The following is a 26171-nucleotide window of genomic DNA, read 5'->3' on the forward strand; positions in this document are numbered from 1 at the left end:
CATTGATGCTATGAAGCACGGAGCATATGAAGGGGGAAAAGGGAAACCTAATTCCCAAACTGGTGAACATGTATCCATACACATAGAAGAAGTGGGGAACACCCACGTGGTTGTCTTGGGAACGAAGCCAAGGACGTTCGGCGGTTGTGCACACGCCGTAAATCATAAGGTTGTCCAGAGGTTTCTCATGGCAAAACCCACCGGATTCCGAAGAAATTTCGCAAATGGATGACCACTGATCCAAGCTGGATGGTTGGTTGGGCATCGTCCCGGCGGGCAGGGCCCTAACGGCGGGGACCGGCAAGGATTCCCAGGTTCTCGTTCGGAAGGCAACGATGTCTTTTTCTTCAAGCAGAGCTCCCCCTGGGGGGGCAGATCAACAGAAGGAACGCACCGTAGGGGGGTGGCGACAGTGACGTCGCGTTTGGGGTTTCTGGTACGGCGCTTCGGTGTCATTACAAAAAGGGGTATAAGAAGTAGGGGTTACCTTAATGTTGTGGAGGTCTGCCGGAAGGAAGGGCGGCGCGTGGGAAGCTATGAAAGTAAAAATAGTGGTTTGCAGAGGGGACTAGCACGTCGGAGGTTAAGGGGTAAGTGGAAAAAACGTCTTTATAAGCAAAAGGTGATGATTAAGGAGAATGTGTGAAGGGACGTTGTGGGCAGTTGTTGAAAAATATGGAGGAAAGGTGGAAGATCGTGCCCCATAACAACGGGAGGAATGATTGCAGTTGCGGGATTTCGGGAAGTGGGAATGACTCAGTAAGTGGAAATTGTGAACAGTTGAAGATAATTGGCCCAGTATCCAAAACTGGCAGGCTTTTTTAGGATTCGAGGGGACGTTTCAGGCGAACAGTTGAGATTTTGCAGACCTAGGCTGCCACGTGTCGTAGGCCCAAAGGCATCAAGGTCTCAAGGGGCAAGACGCGTGCGTGGCCACGACGGGGCGGGCAAATCACGTGTCATCGCCACAAGCTGGCTTGTAGACTCAAGCCGCCACTAGACTCAAGCCGCCAAGGGAACGTGACGAGGCGTTCAAAATTTTAAATTTTTAGGCTTTAGATTACCCAACCATGTTGGCGATTGCTCTTTTTTTCCGTGCCTTATGTTTATCATTAGTTAGTTTCTTACGTCCATCGCCTTGTCTCTTTTGTTTAAAGACACACTTAACTCTCATGCTTCGAGCTCGGTGTCTTGTGGACTGGGCGAGACCCCAGGGTCCCTCGCCCAGGGACGCTGACTTAAGGCGAGGAGCGCATCAGGGACCTGGGCCTTTGTCCCGGAGGCCCAACTGACCCATTAGGATGATTTAGAGGCGCTAGGCCCATCTCCCCCAACTATAAATAGGGAGGAGTACCAATTGTAAAGGACTCTTAGCTCATTTGAGAAATACAAGCTTGAAATTCAGTTACTTTCTCTCTCTAAGCGGTTACGCACTAAACTCTCTCTAGATTCTCTTATCTCGTTCCTTGCACCTTAGGTACTATACCTCATCTCTATGTTCATGATGGAACAAATTTCAACAAATTATGGAGGAGTCATTATCGATCCAATAAATTAAGTGGATGGGTCATTAGCTATCCATTTAATTTTCATTTCATTTTATAGATGGGTGGAAATCATTGTGGATGGATAAGATGAATCTATGTAAAGGAAACTTGAGGTTTTGCATGTATTAAATGCATTAAACCATAAAGCTCTCATACATTTATATTAAATACATTAAAAAATAACCAAAAAATATTAAATATATTAAAAACTAAAAAAATTTATATAATAAAAAAATATTCAACTACTTATATTAAATAACAACATTCATAAACTTAAAATTGACTTGAGATTTGCATTTGACAAGTAAAAATTAAAATTAATAATAAATAATATTTATTAATAATTAATTTATATAAAATAATTTTAAATCTATCTATCTTCTATATATCTGTCTATCTATATATATCTATCTTCTGTGTGTGTATATATATATATGTAAATCACACTTGAGTTTTAGCATTAAATACATAAGCAAAACTCAAGTGTTGCATTGTATTAAAAGCATCCAAACAAAATAACTTTTTTAATAAATATATTAAACAATAATAAAATTAAAATTGACAAAATTTATATTGTCAAAAACGTATTCAACTACTTACATTAAAATTTACTTGAGTTTTGTATTTCACAAATATTAAAAATTAAATTCAATAGGAAAATAATACTTACTAACAAACAATTTAGATAAAATAGTTTTAAAATTAAAAAAATTATATCTATATATCTATATCTATATATATATGTAAAGCTCACTTGAGCTATAGGTATTAAACACTTGAAAAACTGCATTAAACACATTAACAATCTATTTTAATTTCCATTTTCAGTTACTTATGTTAAATGAAATCATTTTTTAGTCAGTATTCACTGTACTGCAGAATTTAAGTTTCCAATGTGGTCAATAGAGATTTCAATACACTTTGCACACGTATGTGTTTCATCAAATCCAACTTCAATTACAAAGATGACAGATGCTTCTCAATGAGGCTGACAAGTAACCAAGGAAAGTTACACAACAACCTGAAACTGACAAATATAAAACTGACTACACAGCACTTAATGAAAATGACAAATGTGAAACTGACAACAATACTACATAGTGACATTAAAGAAATTATTCCAACGGAATTTCCTTCAGCTGCTCAAAGAAATCTTCTATATACTATATACATCACGTGTACAATGTTTTTGAGCACACTTTTTCAATAACAATGTTAATTGAAATTAATACTGTCTCTCAATTTCATAAATTCTGCACAAATCCATAACCTCCCATTTCAAAGCAATGAACCACCCTGCAAAAACTGATAAAACTGATAAAACTTGGCAATACAAAGAGCCTATTCATCTACCTACATTAATTTGAAATAATTGAATTACACTAAATCATGCACTATTGCATATCTCTATATAAACAACTCAAACACACTCGAATCATACATACCTTAGACTTCAACATCCTACAAGAAAAGAATGGCAACTGTCACAAGCTATTTCAACAAGTATGTCATTTTTTCATCACATTAGCAACAAAAAAAAAATTGTCCTTATTACATATTACTCATTTCTTATTATTTCTTTGTTTCAGGAGAAAGATCATCAACAACAACAAAGAACATACATTCCTTAGTGATCTATCCTCCACTGCAAGTGATTGGAAAATTAAAGTGAGAGTTTCACGAATATGGGACACTCTCAATATATATAGAAACAAGGACTTAATTAGCACTGATATGGTTCTAATTGATGAAAAGGTTTGATACTTATATTGTCTAATAGCTTTTTATAATCATTAAACAAACTTCTCTTGATTTCTAATTCTTACTCTTGATTTCTTATTGTTACACTTTTTCCAGAGTAACTACATACATGCTACTATAGGGAGAAATTTTGCACCCAGATTCAAGAATATTTTAAAAGAAGGGAAAATATACACAATCACAAATTTTATGGTCACAAAGAATAAAGAAAAATTTTCTGTGGTTGAGAAAAATCCTTTGATGTTACAATTTGATTATACAACTATAGTGAAGGAAATTGAAAATGGTGATAGCATAATTCCCCACCACATTTTTGAATTTGTGAACTTTGAAGATTTGCCAAATCAATATGACAAAGATGTTCTAACAGGTAAGTTTTTGAAATTTTTTTACCAAGTTATTTTATTTAATATTAAGTAAGCATATTTGATTCAAATAAAATAATTGTATCATTCTCCTCATTGGTAGATGTTATTGGAGTTATCACCAATATAAGTTCAATTGAAGAAAAAACAACTCCTCAAGGCCAAGTTGATACTGTGACTCTTCATTTAAAAGATATGAGGTACAAAAAAGCCCTTCTTTAAAAAATCTCTTTTGAGTGTCACAACTACAACTATTATGAACTTAAAAATATACTCAATAGGGGAAAATTATTTTCCAACCTATTTTACTTTTTCTTTTTTCCAGGGGAAAAAATGTCAGAGTCACAATATGGGATGACTATGTTCCACTATTTCAGCAAAAAATGAAAGAGAGTGAATCTAATGCTTCTGAACCGAAAGTTGTCATTTTGACATCAACAAGAGTCAAGGAATTTCGAGGTATATTATATTACCATATTTGGAAATATGTAAATGAATTCAAGTTTAAGATATGTTAAGTTTAAACAAAGTTATGAATTTGCATACAGGGGAAATTTCTATTTCTACATCAAGGTCTACAAAAATTTATGTCAATATAGACATACCAGAAGCAAATGAGCTCATACAATCATTCAAGTAAGAAATTTGTGATATTTAACATGCATTTAACACTAAAATTTATATTTAGTGGCATATATTCAATTATATATTATACAATAAATACAGAGATTCAGATGAATTCCAAAAAGTTGCAACTTCTGGTATTACAAAGTCTCCAATGCTTGATATGGATAAAAAGAAGACTATATCTGAAATTCTGGAAATTGCAACGTCAAAGAGTGATATGGTAGATAAGTTTATTTAAGTATTGTTATTCTTTAATATATTCCTAAAGGAAATGAGTGTATCATTGAAACTTTTAATTATTTAAAATGTAGAATGGTACCTATTGTTGTGCTGCAACTATAAATGACATCTTGCTGAAAAACGGGTGGTTTTATGTTTCCTGCCCTCATTGCAAAAGAAAGGTCTCTAACACATCAACAAAGTTCAGTTGTGATTCCTGCCACAAGAATGTTGACTATCCAACAACAAGGTAACCAATACTTCTAATATAATATATTCAATGAAATGAAAATTAAATTATTAATGTTCTATATTATTTATATTAGGTTTCGATTAGAGCTTGATGTCAGAGATGCTACCAATTCAACTATATTTGTTGTATTTGATGACATTGCTGAACAAATAGCACATGTGAAATTACATGATCTTTTATCAGCCTTTGAACAGGTCAGGAACAAACTAATTTTGCCCATTTTTCAATCATAATGAAGACACGTAAAATGCTTATTATGTTAAAATTATGATTCTAATCTTTATCCATCTATGATTGTACAATATAGGGAGATAAGAGGGATTTGGACCTACCTCCACAACTCCTGAAAACCATAGGCTCTTCACATGTTTTTCAAATAAAGATGAGTACCTACTTTGAGAGTCATGGAAGGCAAAGTTTCACAGCAAATAAACTTTTGAAAGCAGTGGTGAAGGTGATTAAAATTACTTTGTATTTAATCTAATAATTAACAATTAAACAATGTCAATTAAATTGTAAAATAATTCCAAAAAATTCTATCAGATTGAGAAGGAAGCAACTGAAGTTGAGAAAGAGGCTGAGAAGGAAGCAACTGAAGTTAACTTACCAGACAAAGTAACAGAGACCATATTGGAAATCAACGACTCCTCAATTGGATCTCCAGATATTAACATGTCAGATTCACCACAAAAGAGAAGAAAATTGAGGTAAAATTAGAGAATTTCCTAATGAATTTTAACAAATATATATTGAATACTAACTTCTTTAACAACATTTAATTCAGGTTGCAGCAGGAAGGGAAAAAACCAAGTTATCCAGAAAAAGAAGAAGAGAGTTTTGAAGATTTAGATTCTTGAAGAAAAAACCAAGTTATCCAGAAAAAGAAGAAGAGAATTTTGAAGATTTAGATTCTTGAAGAAAATAGTTTACCTAATACTTTAAGGTGTTTCTTTTAAAGCATTTCTTCGATAAAATCATTGTACTAGAATTTTATGTTTATGTTTAACGAAATAAACGATTTCTCTTATTACTAATTTTCATGCTTCTTTTATAACACTTAAATCAGAATATAAATGACACACATGCGCAATGAAAATAAGAAAACAAAGTCCAACCTGAAGTGAACGCTGCAAAGTCCAACTTGGAGCATATTCCCAATCGCTTAGAAGATCTGCATTGAATCTCTGCAACTTCACAAATAAAGACCCAATAAGTCCAAATAAAAAACTAATTAATCTCAATCCCCTAATAAATAAAAAACTAACTAATCTCAATCTAGGCTGAAATGAGATGCTCTAAAATTAGATTGAATCCTAAATATGATAATAACAATAAAATGATTTTAAATTGAAAAACCAAATTACAAACCTAAATCTCTTAATGGAAAACTCAAATCTGTATATCTATGAATCATCAACAGGCTATAAACGTATACACTAAAGGCCTACTTATAGACCAAGTGAATCCAAACCTAATAACTAATCCAATTCTAAGCTGAAATGAAATAAACTAAAGTTTGAATGAACTCCCTAAATACCAAAATAACAATTAAGTGACTCCGAATCGAAAACCCTACTTACAAAATTAAATCCTCAATACATAAATAATACAATGTAAAGCATTTGGTTCCTGGATCAAGCACTACCTAAAGTTGATCACACACCTTTAAGATGTAGGTGTGACATAGGAGTCCATCTACGTGAACTACCTCAATGTTGTTACATAATAAATTTTATGAAACTCAGACAAAACAAATTCTTAAACCAAACACACTAAGGAATTCTCATTATCAAGTTTCATGTATTTTATGAAATATTCAAGTGAGTTTTAAATATTGTCACTCTCTTACAATATTTTTCCCACTCAAAGCTACTTATTACTCCTTCAGAACTCATTACTATACATATATTCTCTCTCAAACTTATAAATCCAACATGTAGAATACACAATGTCCAGTTTTAAACTTAATACAAAATCAAAGAATCAAACTTAATAATCCACATTATTCAATCAAAATCACTTGAGCTTAATATTACAGATTGCTTTGATCCATTATTAATCTCAAATTCCCAGAAAACCGCTCACATAAAAGATGATCTATCAGAAAATCAGGAAATAGAAATGAAATATTCAGCTTCGAAACAAAAGCAGCTGTAAAAATTCACCAAACACACATATTAAGTTAACTTAAATCCCCCCAATTCAACATTAAGTTCATTTGTATATCTCACAATAGATCACATAATACTGTTGTTGATTAGAGTAAAAAAACAACATGAGAGATTAAAAAATAAAATTATAAATTGGAAACCAACATAGTTATGCACCAATAATGTGGTTGGGTAATAAATATTAAAAAAAAACTTTCCCTTCTACTAAATTCTGAATAAAATTCTCATATCCAAAGGTTTTTAAACTAAAGTTACTCCAGAAAAATATAGCATTAAAACGCATTCAAATACAATAAGCACTCAATCAATGATATATTAATTAATAACACTAAAACGTTAAAAAAACTTTGACATACTCATTACTAATAAAGTTGTTACTAATTATTGTTTAGCCTAAACATAATAAAAAAAATGAGAATTAAAAATAATGACAAAATGTTCTTTCATTTTCATAACGGTTTCTTCTAATTATTACCAAAATCAATTCACTCATTCATAGTCATAATCTATCAGAATAGATCCCTATAAAAAAATCTCACAACATATAGTCAAGACAAGAAAGCCTCTAATGTTCTTTCACATTCATAACAGTTTCTTCTAATTATTATCAAAATTAATTCATATAAATTCATATTCATAACCTATCAGAATAGAGCCCCTATAAAATAAAGATCTCACAACGTATACACAAGACAAGAAAGCCTCTAGAAATCATATGAAACTCTTGGCAAAATCTTCTTCCACAGCTATAACATATATGCTACAGGTAAGTCAGTTCTTCATATTATTAATATTTATTTTCGTCAAAAATTATCATTAAGACCATTCTACCTTTCAACTCATTTGTTTATTGGTGTCTTTTAAATCATTATTAGTTTCATACACTACTCAAAATCTTGATCCCACATGAAGTTCAAAGCTCAGCAACCAAGTAAGAGTACAGGTCAGCTCTATTGTACAATGGTGAAGAAAAATACCTATTTATTTTGTTGTTTCAAGTTTGTTTAAGTTTCTGTAAATTATGTCTTTCTTTCCAACTATTTACATGTCAATTGAAAAAAAAACACAGTCTTATTCATACCAAATTATAAAAAAACGAAAAAATATCATGATACTAACTCCAATACAAATTTAAACATTTCACCAACAAAGTTGCAGAAAAGGGCAAGAGCATACTCCATGATTTTCCAGCCAACATTGAAATGCGATCACAAAGAATATCTTTACCTAATGGGAGAGTGCAAAACTTTTTCGGCCTCACTCTTAATTGTGAAAAGACAACTGCAAACTTAGGTATTATTTTTATTATCATGCTCTGAAAACAAAATTATTTAAATATAAATATTATCATTTGAGATAAGAATTACTAATTATTTTGCTGAATTTTTAAACAGATACAATCAATCTATCAACAGCATCAATGCAAAGAGGAATTTACCAAAATACATTCGAAAGGAAAAGAAAGCACCATAGATCGAGCACGTCAACACAGATACAACAAAACGGTTAGTCCAAAAAAAATTGTTTTCAATGTTAAATATATGTTTAAAAATAACATGTCAACAGTTCCACATCCTAAATGTAATTATAAAAAAAAATGAAAATAAAGGAGACAAACGTTCCTCCTAAAGACATTCCTACGGATGACAAGCACTAATGTTTATGTAGCTGTTTGGGATGTTTAGTGGGGTAATTTTGCTGCTTCTTTCTGATCACCTGCTTCTGTCTTTGAATGAATACGTGGTATTTTTCTTTCTTTTACTAAATGTATTCTTCATCAATAGTTGTTGATATAACTCTTGAACGACTCTTATCTTAGATATATTTACCAATGTTATAAAATTTTGGTTATTCCACATTCCCATTTTTAAGTATTTCTGCCCCAGTTGACTACTCTAGATCTGACTGTAATCTTTCTTAGACTTGAAAATGCTCACTTTAGGAGTGCAATTCTATGCCACTATTGTAAGGTGATGCATTACTTGACCTTAAAGGCTTTTAGTTCCTTTCAGAAAAATAATTTTTCTCATCCCTGTATATAAATTGATGCCTTCTGTTTCCTTTCCTCAAAAAAATTTAAATATAATGTAAAGTGAATTGTTTTCCAGGTTCTGCTGCTTGCCCCTTCCTAAGTGCATACAAATGTGGCAAAGAAACCTAACATAACATCTTTCCCACTAATTACTTTAATCTTTGCAGGAGCAAGCACATCCAATGCACGACCCAGATCAAAAAAAGCTCAAAATAAAAGGACAAATAAGAAAAAGGCCCAAACCTCAAATTTAGTCCCAAACCAAAATGGTTAGTACAATACCTTATTTCAATACCAATGAAAGCAACACATTTGAAACCACTATTACTAATATACTTGAAATTTGCAGGTTACGGATCAGTTTATATGGATATAGGATGTCCAAATATCACATGCGAAGATTGTGGAAGCTTTATGTGGTATGAGGAAAGAGTGGATAAACCACATCGACCAAAAAAGCCAAAATTCTCTATTTGTTGCCAACGAGGAAAAGTTCAACTACCACTACTTTTAGAACCACCAGAGATTTTGCAAACACTTCTAAGCTATGAAGGTGGTCGCCGCTCAGCGAAATTCAGGGAAAAAATTCGAGCATTTAATTCTATGTTTGCATTCACATCCATGGGTGCTAAAATAGATCATACGGTCAATATACGACCAGGTCCATATGTATACAAAATTAGTGGGCAAAATTATCATAAAATTGGAGGGCTCATACCTGAAGAAGGAGAAACCCCAAAATTCTGCCAGCTTTATATCCATGATACAGAAAATGAAATCCAAAATAGAATGCGCTCCTTCAAAAAGGGAGCAAAGGCAGAAGAACTTGATGCAACCATAGTTGAAGATCTAAAGGAAATGCTTGACAGAGAAAATCCCATTGCCCAACTTTTCAGGATGGCAAGAGATCGATTATCTGCACCTGGAACAGCAAATGTCTGTATCAAGTTACTTGGTACTAGATCAACAGAATCAAGACAATATAGCAAACCAACTTCATCAGAAATTGCTGCTCTTATAGTTGGAGATTTTGGAAATTCTAATGGAAAAAGAGATGTAATAATAGAACACAAAACTATGGGGTTCCAAAGGATAACTGAATTACATCCTTCTTTCATGGCCATGCAGTACCCATTGTTATTTCCCTATGGTGAGGATGGATTTCACTTGGAAATTCCATATTCTCAAAAGAATGGAAGAAAGCGAGAGAATGTGACAATAAGAGAATATTATGCATATCGAATACAACAAAGAAGCTTGGAAGGAAAGACCCTCATCTCTGCAGGAAGATTATTTCAACAATATATTGTTGATGCTTTCACAGCTATAGAAGAAGATCGGTTGCGATGGGTAAGAAAAAATCAAACAAAGCTACGCACTGAATTGTACAAGAATGTATGTGATGCAGTTGTTCGTGGAGATACCATAGCGGCTGCTACTGGTAAAAGAATGGTATTGCCCTCATCTTTTACAGGCGGGCCACGATATATGGTCCAAAACTATCAAGATGCTATGGCCATATGCAGACATTTTGGGAATCCAGATATTTTTATGACATTTACTGCTAATCCAAAATGGCCTGAGATACAATATATGCTTGATAAAATTCCGGGACAACTTCCTGAATCCAGACCAGACATCATCACTAGAGTTTTCAAGCTCAAACTTGATCAACTCATGAAACACGTAGTGCAAGGACAACATTTTGGCAAAATAATATCAGGTAAAGATCCTTACTTTAAAACTTAACTTCATCAACTACACTACATATACCTTTTATCCCTATTAAGTATTTAAAATTCTTAGTTAAAACAATATTTTGTAATTTAAATAATATATATATATAATATATATATATATGAATATCATTGTCATTAAATATACATGTTTAAAAAAAATTACACTTCTTTGTAAATATATATACATATATGTGTGTGTATAACACAAAAAATAGACATTCTATTTTAATCTAATATTTTCTTTTTCAGCATTATACACCGTAGAGTTCCAAAAGAGAGGACTTCCTCATGCTCATATTCTTCTATGGCTTCATCAGAAAAATAAGTACCCAACAGCACAAGACATAGATAAGATAATAACAGCAGAATTACCATCTGAAACACAAGATCCAGAGGGTTTTAATGCTGTCACACAGTTAATGGTGCATGGACCATGTGGAGAAGCAAACAAAAATTCACCTTGCATGGTTGATGGTTTTTGCAGCAAAAATTATCCAAAAAGGTACAGCCCTGAAACAACGATTGATAAGGATGGATTTCCTACCTATAGAAGAAGGGAAGATGGAAGACATGTCCAAAAAGGAGACATCAGGTTAGACAACCGCTATGTCGTTCCTTATAACCGAGATTTGTTACTCAGATTTCAAGCACACATAAATGTGGAATGGTGCAACAAGTCAAGAGCCATAAAGTATCTTTTTAAATATATCCACAAAGGCCCTGATAGAGCAACTGTGCTGATAGAAGATAATGTGTCTCCCCAAAACACACAAACACCACTCAAGATAACAGAAGTTAATGAGATCAAAACATACTTGGATTGCAGGTATATTCATCTGTTTAAGTCTTTAAATTTATACTAATTATCAATGTCAATTTTGATTAAAAAAAATTATTTAAAACACTTGAAAATATCATATGCAGGTATGTCTCCGCATGTGAGGCATGCTGGAGAATTTTTGATTTTGATATACACTACAGAACTGTGGGAGTTACCAGATTAAGCTTCCATTTGCCCGGTGAGAACTCGATCACTTTAAGAGATTCAGACCGATTGTCAAATGTCATTACAAGAGAAGGAATTGAAGACACCATGTTCACGGAATGGATGAGAATGAATTCAATCCACCCCGATGCAAGAAAGTTAACATATTTGGAATTCCCCACCAAATTTGTTTGGGATAAACAAAACAAAATATGGAAAATAAGGAAGGTCGGAACAACAATTGGCAGAATTTATTATGCACACCCAACATCAGGTGAAAGATATTACTTGAGAATTCTATTAAATATAGTTCGGGGGCCACAAAACTACGAAGAAATCAAGACGGTAGGTGGCGTGACGCATGCATCTTTCAAACAAGCATGTAATGCTCTAGGTCTCTTGGATGATGATAAGGAATTGAATGAAGCATTGGCTGAATCAGGGCATTGGGCAACAGGTTTCCAACTGCGGGACTTATTTGTCACTCTGCTCCTTTTTGCAGAAGTGACAAATGTCAAAGAATTCTGGGAGAAGAATTGGCAATTGTTGTCTGAGGACATACTCTACAACAAAAGGCGATTATTTCATCACTTCGGTTTGCAGCTAACCGAACAACAAATTCAGACATACTGCTTGATTGAAATTGAGAAACTTTTGATCAAGAATGGAAAGCAGCTAATTGATTATGATGGAATGCCATTACCAGAAAAATCAGCAATAGAAGCCTTGGATAATAGACTTATTCGAGAAGAGCTTAATTACAATATTCAGGAATTAGAAGAGGAGCATGAAAGATGCCACCCATTACTAAATGAGCAGCAAAGAGAAATATACAATCATGTTATAGATGCTGTGACAAGTAATACAGGAGGACTCTACTTTGTTTAGGGCCATGGAGGTACCGGAAAAACCTTTCTCTATAGGACAATCATTGCAAGGCTCAGGGCTGCAAAGAAAATTGTGCTTGCTGTTGCTTCATCAGGTAATTAACTACTTAATACCTTATTCTTTTCTAAACATAATATTCATTCAATTGAATCATTCAAATATATCATAAATTCTTAATCTATATAAGACAAATCAGCAACATAAAAAATACCCAACACAAAAAATACTTTATACAAAACAAGATATAATATGCAGAGATAGACTGTAAAAAACTACTCCTTAGAATGCAGAGATAGACCGGAAAAAATACTTAGCAATATTGGTGAGATAAGTTACCTCGGCGGTGTCGTCGAACATGAACTCGCCCAGGTTACTGTTGAAGCCAAGACACACTGTCCCACAGCATCTCTCACCACGCCACCACAAATGTCAGTATGAAACCAGAGAAATCAACAAAAACCCAAAACCATGCAAATTTTATCTGAACCTACAACTGACCCCTTTTCTTCCATTCCCTTAACAGATTATCTTTCATTTTCTTATGTGGTCCGTTCGTTCATCATGTACTATAATTACATTAAAATTAACAGAGTAAAGATTCCCTCTTAGATACAATGTAAAAGTGTGGTGAATTGTGGAAAGCTGAGAGTGGAGAGGGACAAACCTGATTTCGGGATAGACCGGTCTTTCTTGCCAACAGATGCTTATCTGCATCGCTCGGGTACCTGAGAAAGAGACCACAAAATGACATCAGTTTCCTTCCCCTTAACTGTAAACCTTCCCTCACACTCCTGCCATGGTGGGTATCGGTGGCCATGATTAGATGAAGGATTGATTAGGGTTAGGGAGAGACAATACAAATCAAAGTACGCCGCCATGTCTGTTGAGATCGACCACGAATTGGGAGAGAGGAGCTCAATTTTCTTCTTGATTTTCCCCCTTTTACAGCCACAAATTTGATAGACCATAAATTTCATGTTTCTCACTTTGAGCCCCATTCACGTGATTTTCCCCTTCTGTTGATCTTTTACTTTTGTGTTTTAAATATAAACAAAATTATGAATTAGATTATTTAAAATATTAAAATATAATCAATTATATGTTTTTTAAATACATACTTTTCTTTAAAGATTTCTAACCGTAAAAAAAGATTTGATAAAAACTAACACATCATGACTATTTCAAATTTCAAAAAAAAAAATCTTAAAAAATTATGGCAATTTAAACTTAATATCATTAAAAAATATTTAATTCACTTTATTAACAAGACCCCACCTTGATTACCAGGAAAGTTCACAAATAGAAATTTATATAAAGTGAATTTAAATCATACATAAAAGGCCTTGATATTTTAAATACATAGTTCAAAAGTTACAAGTATAATTACTCAGTGGAAGAATCTGATGATCCAATTTGTTACTTTTTTGACCTTGATGATCCAGTTTTTTTTGATAAATTAAAAGAACAAACGGGAAAATTTTAAAAAAAATTAAAATTAGATGATTTAAAATATTTGAATATAATCTATTATGTATTTTTTAAAGGATTATTATGCATTTTACAAATACTTTCTTTTCTTTAATGATTTGTTAAAAAAAAAAACTTCATAACTATTCCAAATTTTAAAAAAAAAATCATAGTTAATTATACCAATTTAAAATTAATATTATTAAAAAATAATTACTTCGCTATAAGACGTATTCTTCAAAAGAATTTTAACCTTTAACACACCTGTTTCAAACATGATACTTCAAAGAGAGAATCAGTGGTTGAACCAAAAATTAAATTTATTATCTATAAATTGTTTTCGCATAATGAACTATTGCACTATTAATTTATGTTAATTCTTATAAACATTGAAAAAAATGAACACACATAAAAAACTATTATGCAAAAAATAAATTTAATTCTTATAAAAATATAACTCCCTCACCCCTCTCTATCTTAATTTCAGGGATTGCATCACTATTACTACCAGGAGGTAGAACAGCTCATAGTAGATTTCAAATACCATTGGATCTTTTTGAAGAGAGTACATGCTCAATAAAGCAAAATACTCACCTTGCTCAATTAATAAATCAGACAGATCTGATTATTTGGGATGAAGCACCAATGACTAAGAGATTGGCATTTGAAGCCCTTGATAGAACATTGAAAGACATTGTTGGTTACAAGAACCCTAACAAAACACTCAAGCCATTTGGAGGAAAGACAACCCTTCTTGGGGGAGATTTCAGACAAATACTACCTGTAATACCAAAAGACAAGACATAGTCCAATCATGTATTAACAGGTCTTACTTATGGGACCACTGCAAGATCTTTATGCTGTCCAAAAGTATGAGAGTTAGTGATAGTTCATCATCTTCCCGACTTAGTTCATTGGCATATGAATTCAACAAATGGATATTGCAGATTGGTGATGGAAAAATAACAACAATTTGTAGAGAAGGTGAAGATATTCCAACATGGACAAAAATACCAAGCCAGTATCTACTAAAGCCAACAGGTGATTCAATTAAACAAATTGTTGACAGCACATATCCAAATTTGCAGAAACAGTTAAAAAATGAAGACTATCTCAGAGAAAGAGCAATCCTCACTCCTTTGAATGATACAGTTGATGACATCAATAATTATATCATTCACATGATTGAAGGGACAGCAAAACAATACAGGAGCTCAGATCAGATAGACAAAGCAACTGATAACATAGTTGAACAAGAGATCATGTACCCGGTGGAGTTCTTGAATACTTTAAGTTTCAACGGATATCCAAACCATTGTTTGGACCTCAAAAAAGGAATGTCAATTATGCTACTCAGGAACATCAATCCAGCCCTAGGATTGTGCAATGGAACAAGACTAATTATTTTACGCCTAGGAGACCGGGTAATAGAGGCAAAAATACTAACGGGAAGCAACATTGGTGCAAAAGTGCTTATACCACGGATAGTTCTGACGAAAAATGATTCCAAGTGGCCTTTTATCTTGAGAAGAAAACAATTTCCAATAAAAGTTTGTTACGCAATGACAGTCAACAAAAGTCAAGGCCAGTCATTGAACTATGTGGGATTATATTTGCCAAGACCTGTATTTAGTCACGGTCAACTATACGTTGCGGTGTCAAGAGTAACATCACCAAAGGGATTGAAGATACTTATTGTTGAGCAAGACGACACATATGCACAATATACAAAAAAATGTTGTGTACAATGAAGTTTTTAATGAACTTCCTCAATGTAATTACAGTTGATATATCTATATATTCTACATTTTCATCAATTTAACAGCTTTTTAACCTTTTAAAAAAATAATGAACAACAAAACTTAAAAACATACCCGTGCAACGCACGGGTTTAATTTCTAGTATATATGTAAAGCACACTTGAGCTTTAGATAGCATTAAAAATATATGTATAAGAGAATTGAATTGCATTAGTAAGTTGGCATGTGAGTGAGTGAGGATTAAGAAACCATTAGAAATGAAAAGTCTCAATAATAATCTACATTGGCATGTGAGTGAGTGAGGATTAAGAAACGGTTAGAAATGAAAAGTCTCAATAATAATCTACATTTGTAAGTTGTCATGTGAGTAGTTTAATGGGATAAAGAAAACTGACAGAAAGGAAAAGCCCCTAATAATGGTTAAATAAATACATAGATGAATATATATAATCAACTGGATGGGTTGAGGTGTTGAGAAGCTTCAAATTAGAATGTATCACTTCTGCGCTGGGCTCTATTGGGTGTACATTACCTTACATGTGCATTACATTACATTTGGTTATAACAAAGTGTCTTGGTGACTTTGCTTCTTAGTGCTCCCTAAGTACCTATCTTCTACTGCATTGTTGGCTTGAGAGATTAAGATGGATCTGGCTTTACCATGTGGTCTTTGCAGTTTCATTTGCTTTTCTTTCGATCACTATTTGGGTCCTTATGTTTCTGATTTTCTGTTTCTCTTTGGTTATGTTGTTTCTAAACTTCTAGTTCACTTGGGAGAGCTTTTGTTCCCAAGACCTGTGTTTATTTATCTACTTATCTTTTGTTCATTAGCACTGAAAATTTCTCTACATAGCTTTGAAGGAAATATCTTGGCTTATCATTTTTATGTTTACATATTTTACTAATAAAAGTTGTTCAATACAGGTGAACAATGCAGGGATTGGTGGAATTGTAATTAAAGACAATGATTTATACAAGTTAGCTATCTATGACCTTGGGGTAAGTATCTAGGTATGTCGGGCATGAAGACAATAGATGATGATAGTTTAATTGTTCTCAGTTCTCACACTGTTTATTAGAAAGGTTAATTGTAATTGTTAAACATTGAAAGGAAGGGTACATGTTTAGATAGATAGTAAAAAGATATGGTGAACCAAAATTACAGCAGACAGAAGTTACTTCCTTTATGTTTTATTATGTTTTATGAGTGTCGACCATGATTTTGAAAATATCCTATCCTGAGTTTTCCTTACTTTTCATACGTTTTTAGAAGATGGCAGGAATAAGGCAATCCCTCAAACATATGAGTTAGCTGAAGAATGCTTGCAAACAAATTATTATGGTGCTAAAAATCACTACTATAGAAAAAATGAATTAATTAGCACTGATAGGTTCTAAATTCTAATTGACGTGAAGGGTTTCCATTTTTATTGTCTTATACTTTTTACTCTCACTAAACTTACTTCTTTTGATTTCTAATTTTTGCTCTTGATTTCTTATGGTTTCAATACTTTCAGAGTAACTACATACATGCTTCTATAGGGAGAAATGTTGCAGATAAATTTAAGAATATTTTGAAAGAAGTAAAATATACACAATCATCAATTGTATGGTCTCAAAGAATAAAGAACAAATTATTATAATTAGAAAAATGCTACAACTATAGTCAAGAAAATAGGATGTTATGACTTTCTTAACTTTATAAAAATCTTACAATTAAAAACAAACCCGTGCAATGCACGAGTTTAATTTCTAGTATATAAGTAAAGCACACTTGAACTATTACATTAAATACATTAGTAAAGATTTCATGTATTATAATGTATTAAGTAATAACAAATTATCTTTGTAATAGATATATTGAATAATAAGATTAAAAACTAAAAAAAAAATTGTATTATCAAAAGCTATTCAACTACCTACATTAAATATTCAAAAAAAACCCTATATAAAATAATAATAGTTGTAATTTAAAAAAATTAACTTGAGTTGATAAATATTAAGAACTAAAATTAATTAATTATAAATAATATTTGTAATTAATATTTATAATTATAAAATAATAATTATAAATAATATTTATAATTAATTAATTTAGATAAAATAGATTTTTTTTGGTTGATAAAATATATTTAAAATAATAAATATTTGTTATTAAATAATTATTGATAGTTAAAATTATCATAGAGTAGTTTTTCCATTTAAATACATATATGGTGATAAATAAATTAAATATATTAAAAACTAAGTTAATTAAATTAGGAGATATATATTAAATATGTTATGCATGTCATGTTAGTTATAAAAAATAATAGAATAATTTAATTAAATTTATTTGTCAAAATAGTTTAATTTCAAATTTTTGGTCGATAATAGTTATAATTTTAATTTAAAATATGTTTTCTAATAATATTTAATATGAGTTTATAACCTCCTATGAAGTTTATCATTGTTGCACTCATCTACAATAGACTAAAAATGTCGTATGCAATGAAGTATTTAATAAACTTCCTAAATGAAATTATATTTAATATAGCTACAATATATCTTCATTGATAAAAAATAACAATCATTCTTAACAAACTTTCGCTTTTGTACATTATTATGGTACACGTGTTTAATAATTTTTTTAACTAAGTCCTTATAATTTATTTGTGTTGACCACATGTATCCTCTATTGAGGGAATCGTGTTCTACTCAAGCGTAGTAAAAGTTAAAGGTCTATTATAAAGTGCATTCCTTAAGGACGGAATCTCAGGGATCCAAAGAGTTAATTTTAACCATTTTAATAGACATTCATTAGGTTGAACGATTTGTTATTTCAAATTGTCTTATGAGGTTTTATAATTTTTTAATTTCTATAAAACTATAAAAATTTATCGAATAAGATAAATTATTATCTTAATTCATAATTAAGTTAAAAAATATATGCTCTTACAAACTGCATATTAACTAATTAAATACTCATTATGAAATAAATAGTATAATTTTTATATGTATCACTAAGAATATGTTTCGACATTAAACTTTCCTTAGCACACTTGCCATAAAGTTTCAACTGAAAACATTACTTTCATTGCCAAAACATGAAAGCAAGAGGTATATACCAGTTTATAAAAGTCTTTTTACTTTTATATATGATTTTACATAAACATGGACTGAATAAAGCTCTAATTATATATTTTCATCATTTTACTTAACATTGAGAGTGCATTACTATTTAAATTTTAAACATATAATCACGAAATAAATTGAAAATAATTTTTATTGAAGAAACATAAAATATAAAATATGTGTTTTAATATACTAAAAAATTAACCCAAGAGGGGTAGCTCAGTTGGCAACGCAGACTGAGTGTGTGTGAAGAGCCCTTGGGTTCGATCCCCACACAATACACTATAGGGGAGGGATGAAGAGCCTTAACTGTGACTAAATCTCGAATTTTTCGGTATATCCAAAGGTTGACCGATACCAAATGTTTATACCAAAAAAAAAACTAAAAAATTAATGCACAATAATTTTTTTATTGAGCTTCATTAATGTAAATACATTACATATGTTTATCATATTCTTAATTATCTACTATTCAATAATTTTTCATATTACATAAATTATTTTTACAAATAATAGACACATTCTAAAAAATAAAAATAGGCACATAACTTAAAAACAAACCCGTGCGTTCACGGGTTTAATATCTAGTTCTGAGTTAAAGGATCCATTTGACATCCCTACTTTTAATGTATCTAAGACTAGTCCATTAATTTTTTCCGCCTCTTGAAATACCAATCTTTCGCTCCCATCATGAATTAACATTATTATTATTAACCATGTAATGAACTATAGAAATGTATAACTGAATAAAATATTGTAAGATTATTTGCTAGTAAATTAGAACATGCAAGTAAAAATGTATTGTTAATTTGCCAACTTCACTCTTCCATGAGATCCAAACACTAATCATACAATGTTGGTTTTACGCTGCATATGTCTTTTCCTCAATTCCCTAGGCCTAAACCAAGGTACAGATGTGCAAACTTCACAATCACAGTCAAATAAAAATTTGGGCATCATCCAAATTGAAGATGGAGAGTGCATCTGAGAATTAGAGAGATGAATCTGATGTATAATTTTATTTGAAATTGAGAACACTCTAATTTCAGTAGTGAAGAAGTTTTTAGAGTCGCAACTGAAGTACACGCTGCCACACTGAAACATTGGACAATACTTTGCATCAAGACATTCAAGGCTGTGTGAGATTTGGTATCATCAAGAGAATCTCTTCACGACAAAAACCTTTTGTCTGCACTCCACCAAGTAAACGGTCATGCAATAGGACCTAATGGGTCTTGATAGATCAAGAACAAGTTCAATTGGATTAGTTGATTCCACACTACCAGCCTACAAAGAGTAAAGAGAGAACAAACAACACTAGTAAATATAGTGAAAAATTAACATCTGTTAAAAAAATCTACAAAGGCAATGGAGATGTAATGTGAGAAAAAAGCTAGGAGGTTGAAACAACATTTAAATACACCTCAGTAAAATGGTGAATATGAGAGAAAGAACCAAACTGTGATGGGATAGCGAAGTTTATGTTGTTTGAGAAAGGTTTGCCTAAAACCTTTTGGCCCGAGGCTCTTAATACTGTTGTGTATTTGATGAATAGATGTCCAACAAAAGTTGTATAGAATAAGACTCCATTTGAAGCTTGGAGTGGAGAAAACATTTAGTGAACCACGTTAAAGTTTTTTGTGTGTGTTTGTTATGCTTAGGTTCCTTAACAGAAGAGGACAAACCTGGAAGAAACAAGTGAAAGATGTGTCTTTTTTGGCTATAGTTCCATGTCAAAGGGCTATAGACATTACAACTTAAAGACAAACAAGGTGATCATTAGCCGGGATATTATATTTGATGAGAAGTCTTCTAGAAATTGGGAAGAAGATAAAATGGAGGAGAAAACAGAACGTGCAACTATTTTACAGCAAATGAGAAACCAACCCATGTACCCCAAGCTCTTCAACACTTTTTATTCATTATCTTTCTTTATTTGTGTTCTGCTAGAGTTTACTAAAATTTTCTCAGATCTAGTAGGTTCTTAGTACATAACACTATGTTAATCGCTGAAATCACTTCCAATACCATTTATCCTTTATGCACATCCATTAAGAAAGATTGTTTCTCTAGCTTATGCAATTAAAAATATATGCCCCCGTTTAATATATTGCAGGAACCGTTAAAATAAAATTGTTTCTCTAGCTCTAAATTAATTAAAAATTTACACAGTATAGAAACTTCCAAATTAATTTAACAAATGAATTACACATGGAAGTATTACACGCACACCGTTGGGCGTGACAGAGAGGAACCAATTCTTCACTAACCAACCATATGCCCCTTGATGGAAACTAGTACATTGCTTAAGCCTTAAAGTAACTTTTTTTTGACACTTTGCTTAAAGTAACTTGGACCTAATTAAACTAAACTAAACATAGTCACATTCTTTGAACTAAACATAGCTTTTCCCAGCGAAAAAAGCAACAGCCCCAACAAACGGAGCATTAATATACGTCGCAGGCTCAGACTGTTGGTAGTTATTTCGATCATCAGAGAAACTGTCATGACTATCAGGACCACCAACAATGGCTCCAACCAGGGTATTCGGATTGGCTGAGCCTGAGCTCAGATACTGAAACCCATCGTTACATGAAATGTGTTGTGGCTGCGTGTGTTTGGAAGGCAGTGAGGAACCCCTGTGATGGACGTGCTTTGGGTAATTCTCACCGAAATCCACCATGTAAGACATCTTTCTTGGGTTGTTGCCTAAAATATAATCCACTTGAGTTTTGGCGAGTGAGATCAGGTTCTGTTCTGTGACTCTTGAAGTACCGCATGAGACGGGGGTGCCTCCATTTGAGTTGAGATAGTTGGCGTATGTTAAGAGAAGGAAGGCTGTTGTTGTGACATACTGCAAATTGCTCTCACTACCTTTGTATAGAAGACCCCCTGCCAAAAGAAGTCTTGCATTAGCTACAGATAGATAGTCCGGTGCAGCAATGCTCAATTCTTGAGTTAGCTTTAGGTCTCTTAAATTATTTTCACGGTTATGTAATCTTTTATTCCAAGAGGAAGATCTCTGTCTTTGGAGTTGTCTTTTGCGTGTCACCAATCAAATTATGTCATATAGACACAAGTATAACAATTATATTTATACAATGGTGAATTTTAGTGACATGACACAATTTGATTGATAAGATAAAATCGGAAGGATGATCAGACACTAGAGCGCAATTACTTTTAACTGAATGACAGTGAAGCAAGACTTAATTTTTTTTTGTAAAGTTGAGTAAAATTTTACTAAAATGTTTAAACTTTTTCCGTATGGCCTTCTGAATAAGGAATTCGGATTTCTGACCTGGGGTGTATTGAGCCTGATAACCAGGAATTCCCGGCATTAGCGAGCATATGTAATTATCAGCATGTGCCTTATACAATTCAAACTCTTCAGAATTTTTCTCCAAGAATTCCTGTCATACAAAACAGACCCTTATTATGGGATGTGCAATAATAGCTAGCATTGAATTTGAGTCCAAGTACACAAAACAGAGCTAAAAGGGTACCTTCGAAAGCAGGATTTTCGTTCCAGCTCGTTTATCATCCCAACTGAATGAGTAAACATCATCATCAGCACCTAATGTGTGCCCATTGGAATGTATAAATTGCAAGTACGAGTTGATTCCAGAGGCTTTATAAATCCATGATGCACCCCAAAGAAGTTCATCCTGTTTACAACAATTGCAATATCAGAACAAATGCACATGATTAAGTACATGTTGGATACACGCTAGAAAACTAAGATGATGTCAAAATTATAGTGTATAGAAGCAAAAACAAAGGGAAGTCGCTTTTGTAATAGTGGTTTCCTATAGTGTATCCAAACATGCACAAATTTATTTCAAAAGTGCAAATTTAAGGTATGGTATGGTGTTAATCACATGGTATCCAGAGTAAGAGCAGTAGAATGGACAAACAACTGAATTAAGAGAGTCACTGTAAGAGCCCCTGTAACGGTCTGCAAAATTGAATACCTGCAAGGTTGAATTGCCATTAGAAATGCAATGAAAACAGGGCAAAAGTCAGAGTTAATAAGCAGTTTTTATTTTTTTTACTACATTGATGGCTGCTTCAAGCAATTTGGAGGAATAGCTTGGGTCTGAGTCTCTGAACACTATTGAAGAAGCTGCCAATGCAGCTGCTGTCTCTGCTGCTACATCTGAACCTGGATTTTTAGCTGATACCTTGTAGACGCTGCGCGGAGTGTCCATATCTTCAGGCCTTTCCCAACACTTGTGATCCAAGTTTGGGTCTCCTACCTACAACAAGCCATAATCTTCTTAACTCTTGGAAGTTATTACTTATTGGGGAGAAATGGAGATGCACATCATTTTCCCACATTATATTTCATTTTACTTAAGTGCATTGCTTTTGTACCCTTATAAAAATAGAGGGTTCAACACCATTCAATCTCTTATTAGGACTAGATTGTAAATTAAGAAAGATTATTACATGAGAGAATATGACACGTTTATGCAAAAAGGTACAAAATCTCTCTTAATTTTAAATGGGTACACGAGAAATAGTCTGAATTTAAGTGAGGGAGGGTGGACCATGAGATATGCGTGATTATAATTGAAAAAGATTCTGAAATGATACAATGTGATTGTTATTTATACAAGAGGAGGTTAGCATAAGCAAAGTAATAAACTAGTAACCAGATCACTAACTAACTAACCACCTAAGTAAGAAACTAAATCAATATTTCTAACTCTTTGAGCCGATGTATTTTTTTACACACACAACTCAAACTCAGACCATACTTAATTGGGAATTCAGTATGCACCACGCTTGAACCAATCTTTTGTTAGTAGCACTGCTCCAGTGGAGCACAACACAATTAGTTGTTCATTTTCTACCAATTTTTTTTCATGGTTTTACGTTATGCTAGCGGTTCATATGCGATGTTATGGAATAATAAGCAATCAATTGATATCAAAAGCAATCAATTGTGTCGTCAGTTATGATTGCTCACTTGAACATATAACGTATCTGGGGTGGTGGTTGCTGCCTTAAGAAGATAATCCGTGCTCCACCGGATAGCAGCTCTAGCATTTTCAATCTGGTTTTGCATTGAGCTTCCAAATTCAATGACACTCCAAGCTAATAAGGTTGTGGTAAAAGCCATTGGGAGCCCAAACTTAACATTGTCCCCAGCATCATAATAACCACCAACTAGGTCCACCTGTACAAAGATTAGACACTGTTAGTGAAATTGTGAATGCAAAAAATCCAACTCTAGGTTTTAAATTTCTGTCCACAATCAATTTCAAAAAAAAAAAAATTCTGTCTGCAATTGCAAATTGTGGCGACGACACAAAGGAATATTTGGAATTCACACAACAACATCGTGACCGCAATTGCAGCCGCATCAACCTGTGCAATTCCATAACGCAGCGGCAACCGCAACCACAATTTAAAATCGGTTTTGCACACATATTATAATAAATCAGAATAAGGCATTTGAGATTTAGTTTAAATTTCATGTACATGATAGGAAGAGCCATCGGACAATGCTGAATCACCCCTCCATGTTTGGCGCTGGTCGGAAGGCAATTTCCCAGACCTTTGCCCTTCAAAGAAGAGAATGGATTTTTCAAGAGCCTCATTGTACTCTTCAGAAGTGAAAGCAAAGCTCAGTTGATTGAATAATGAACAATAGATTAAGAAGAAAAGAAAGAGTGGCTTCAGTGAAAATGTGGTGGCTGAATCCATCATCAGTTTTGTCATGTGAGAAGGTTGTTTTGGTTTACTCGTAGCAGAGTTAGAAGCTTCAGGGGATAGAGTGATGGTTGGTTTATAACATGAAAATGGATTGCATTTATATAGAAGGAGAAGTAGGAAGTTGGGATGTTGGTTAACAGGACGTTAATGCACATTGGTCACGGGATCAACTGCACCGAATCAGGCTTCCAAAAATTGGAATGATCACTGATTTGTCGTTATGTAATTGTTTGATGGCTTAATTGCAATTTTGGTCCTCCACATTTACCAGATCCACGATTTTGGTCCCCCACTAAATTTAATTACATGAATGGTCCCCCACGTTAACTCATGTGTGCAACGTTGGTCCTCCGTCCAATTTCCGTTAAAAATTGAACGGTGACTGGAAAAAAACCCAGAAATTAATCATGTTCATCTCCTCCTTTCATGAACTTCATCATCGTCTCCATGAGTTATGAAAAAATCCCAAAAATCATCAATTCTCAAACAAAATGAATCTCTTCAACACACACCCAAAATCAATCTTTTCACACAAACAATCCTAGGACCAAACATATGCAAGCACAAGTACAGTTGAATTAAGAATGAAATTAAAAGCCAGAAGACAAACAAACGAGCGAGGATGCGATCTTTGTTTTGAATTAGCAATAACATCTCAGTATCTCACTAAGAACATAGGAATTTCAATGTTACAGTTAACAAAAAATGAACCACAAAGAATGGACATGCCCAAGGGAGAAAAAAACTTATAGAAAAGAATCAAACAAATTAAAAGATGCGTTGAGTTCTCTGATTCTCTCTCCACTCTTCATCTCCATCTCCATCTCCAGATGCCCACCATCTCCAACACCATTCCCACAACTCTCTTCTCAAACCCCTCTCTTTTCTTCTTCCACCGCACCTCCCACTACAAACACAACACAACTTCTTCCTCCTCCTTCATCTTCTTCTTTCCCACTTCCCCAATTTCTGAAACCCTAAATCTTCAACATGAACGAAATCTGAAATCAAATATATCCCTATCAGTGTTGAGGCAAAACAGAGATTTGTTTGGTTGGTTGAGATTTAGCTTTGAAGTGGGAGACTAAGAGAGAACGAGGGAGAGCAAGAGAGAGCGGCAAACAACTTCCAGCCGTTGAGAACGATGAAGTTCATGAGAGGAGAAGATGAACATGATTAAAATCTGGGTTTTTTTCCAATCCCCGTTCAATTTTTAACGGAAATTGGACCGAGTACCAACGTTGCACACATGAGTTAACGTGGGGGACCATCCATGTAATTAAATTTAGTGGGGGACCAAAATCATGGTTCTGGTTAATGTGGGGGACCAAAGTTGCAATTAAGCCTTGTTTGATAGAAATCCACATTAAAAATAGGAGGAGATCGAAATCACTTCGGGTGAAGGGTCACTTTCATCCCTGTTGTTTCACGCGTCAGGCATTTTAGTCCTTATTCTATGGAAATGTTACTTGTAGTCCCTGATGTTGCAAATCGTCAACTACGTTGGTCCCTGCCTCTG

General features: G+C 33.1%; 1 protein-coding gene, 1 long non-coding RNA gene and 1 pseudogene across 10 annotated transcripts; 1 reads left to right on the top strand and 2 right to left on the bottom strand.

Moving 5' to 3' along the window:
• Positions 1 to 2428: 2428 nt before the first annotated feature.
• LOC130725984 (uncharacterized) lies at positions 2429 to 14765 on the bottom strand. Of its 9 annotated transcripts, XR_009014671.1 has the most exons (9): positions 14649 to 14765; positions 13252 to 13312; positions 12924 to 13153; positions 9694 to 9897; positions 5888 to 5962; positions 5380 to 5430; positions 4620 to 5162; positions 2993 to 3008; positions 2429 to 2843 (listed from the first exon to the last, which is right to left on the bottom strand). It is a non-coding gene; the product is annotated as an uncharacterized LOC130725984 (long non-coding RNA). The 9 variants fall into 9 exon arrangements; XR_009014668.1 differs by having other exon boundaries at positions 12924 to 13312; positions 14649 to 14764; XR_009014672.1 differs by lacking the exon at positions 14649 to 14765 and having other exon boundaries at positions 12924 to 12995; positions 13252 to 13534.
• Positions 9327 to 15890, top strand: LOC130725983 (uncharacterized; annotated as a pseudogene).
• A 5210-nt stretch (positions 15891 to 21100) lies between these two features.
• Positions 21101 to 24764, bottom strand: LOC130726108 (endoglucanase 1-like). The gene is made up of 7 exons (XM_057577337.1): positions 24419 to 24764; positions 23904 to 24113; positions 22987 to 23187; positions 22810 to 22902; positions 22435 to 22596; positions 22230 to 22341; positions 21101 to 21820 (listed from the first exon to the last, which is right to left on the bottom strand). The coding sequence occupies exons 1-7, from the start codon at positions 24656 to 24658 to the stop codon at positions 21324 to 21326; spliced, it is 1515 nt and encodes a 504-aa protein (XP_057433320.1). The 5' UTR covers positions 24659 to 24764; the 3' UTR covers positions 21101 to 21323.
• Positions 24765 to 26171: the final 1407 nt, after the last annotated feature.

Source organism: Lotus japonicus, chromosome 6 (assembly GCF_012489685.1).
Source record: "Lotus japonicus ecotype B-129 chromosome 6, LjGifu_v1.2".
Classification (NCBI taxonomy): domain Eukaryota; kingdom Viridiplantae; phylum Streptophyta; class Magnoliopsida; order Fabales; family Fabaceae; genus Lotus; species Lotus japonicus.

Coding starts and splice junctions, on each gene's coding strand:
- LOC130726108 (XM_057577337.1), bottom strand. CDS start 24,658: ATGACAAAACTGATGATGGATTCAGCCACCACATTTTCACTGAAGCCA. Junction 24,114..24,418: donor CCGATGGCTCTTCCTATCAT/GTACATGAAATT, acceptor ATCTTTGTACAG/GTGGACCTAGTTGGTGGTTA. Junction 23,188..23,903: donor CAGATACGTTATATGTTCAA/GTGAGCAATCAT, acceptor GGCTTGTTGTAG/GTAGGAGACCCAAACTTGGA.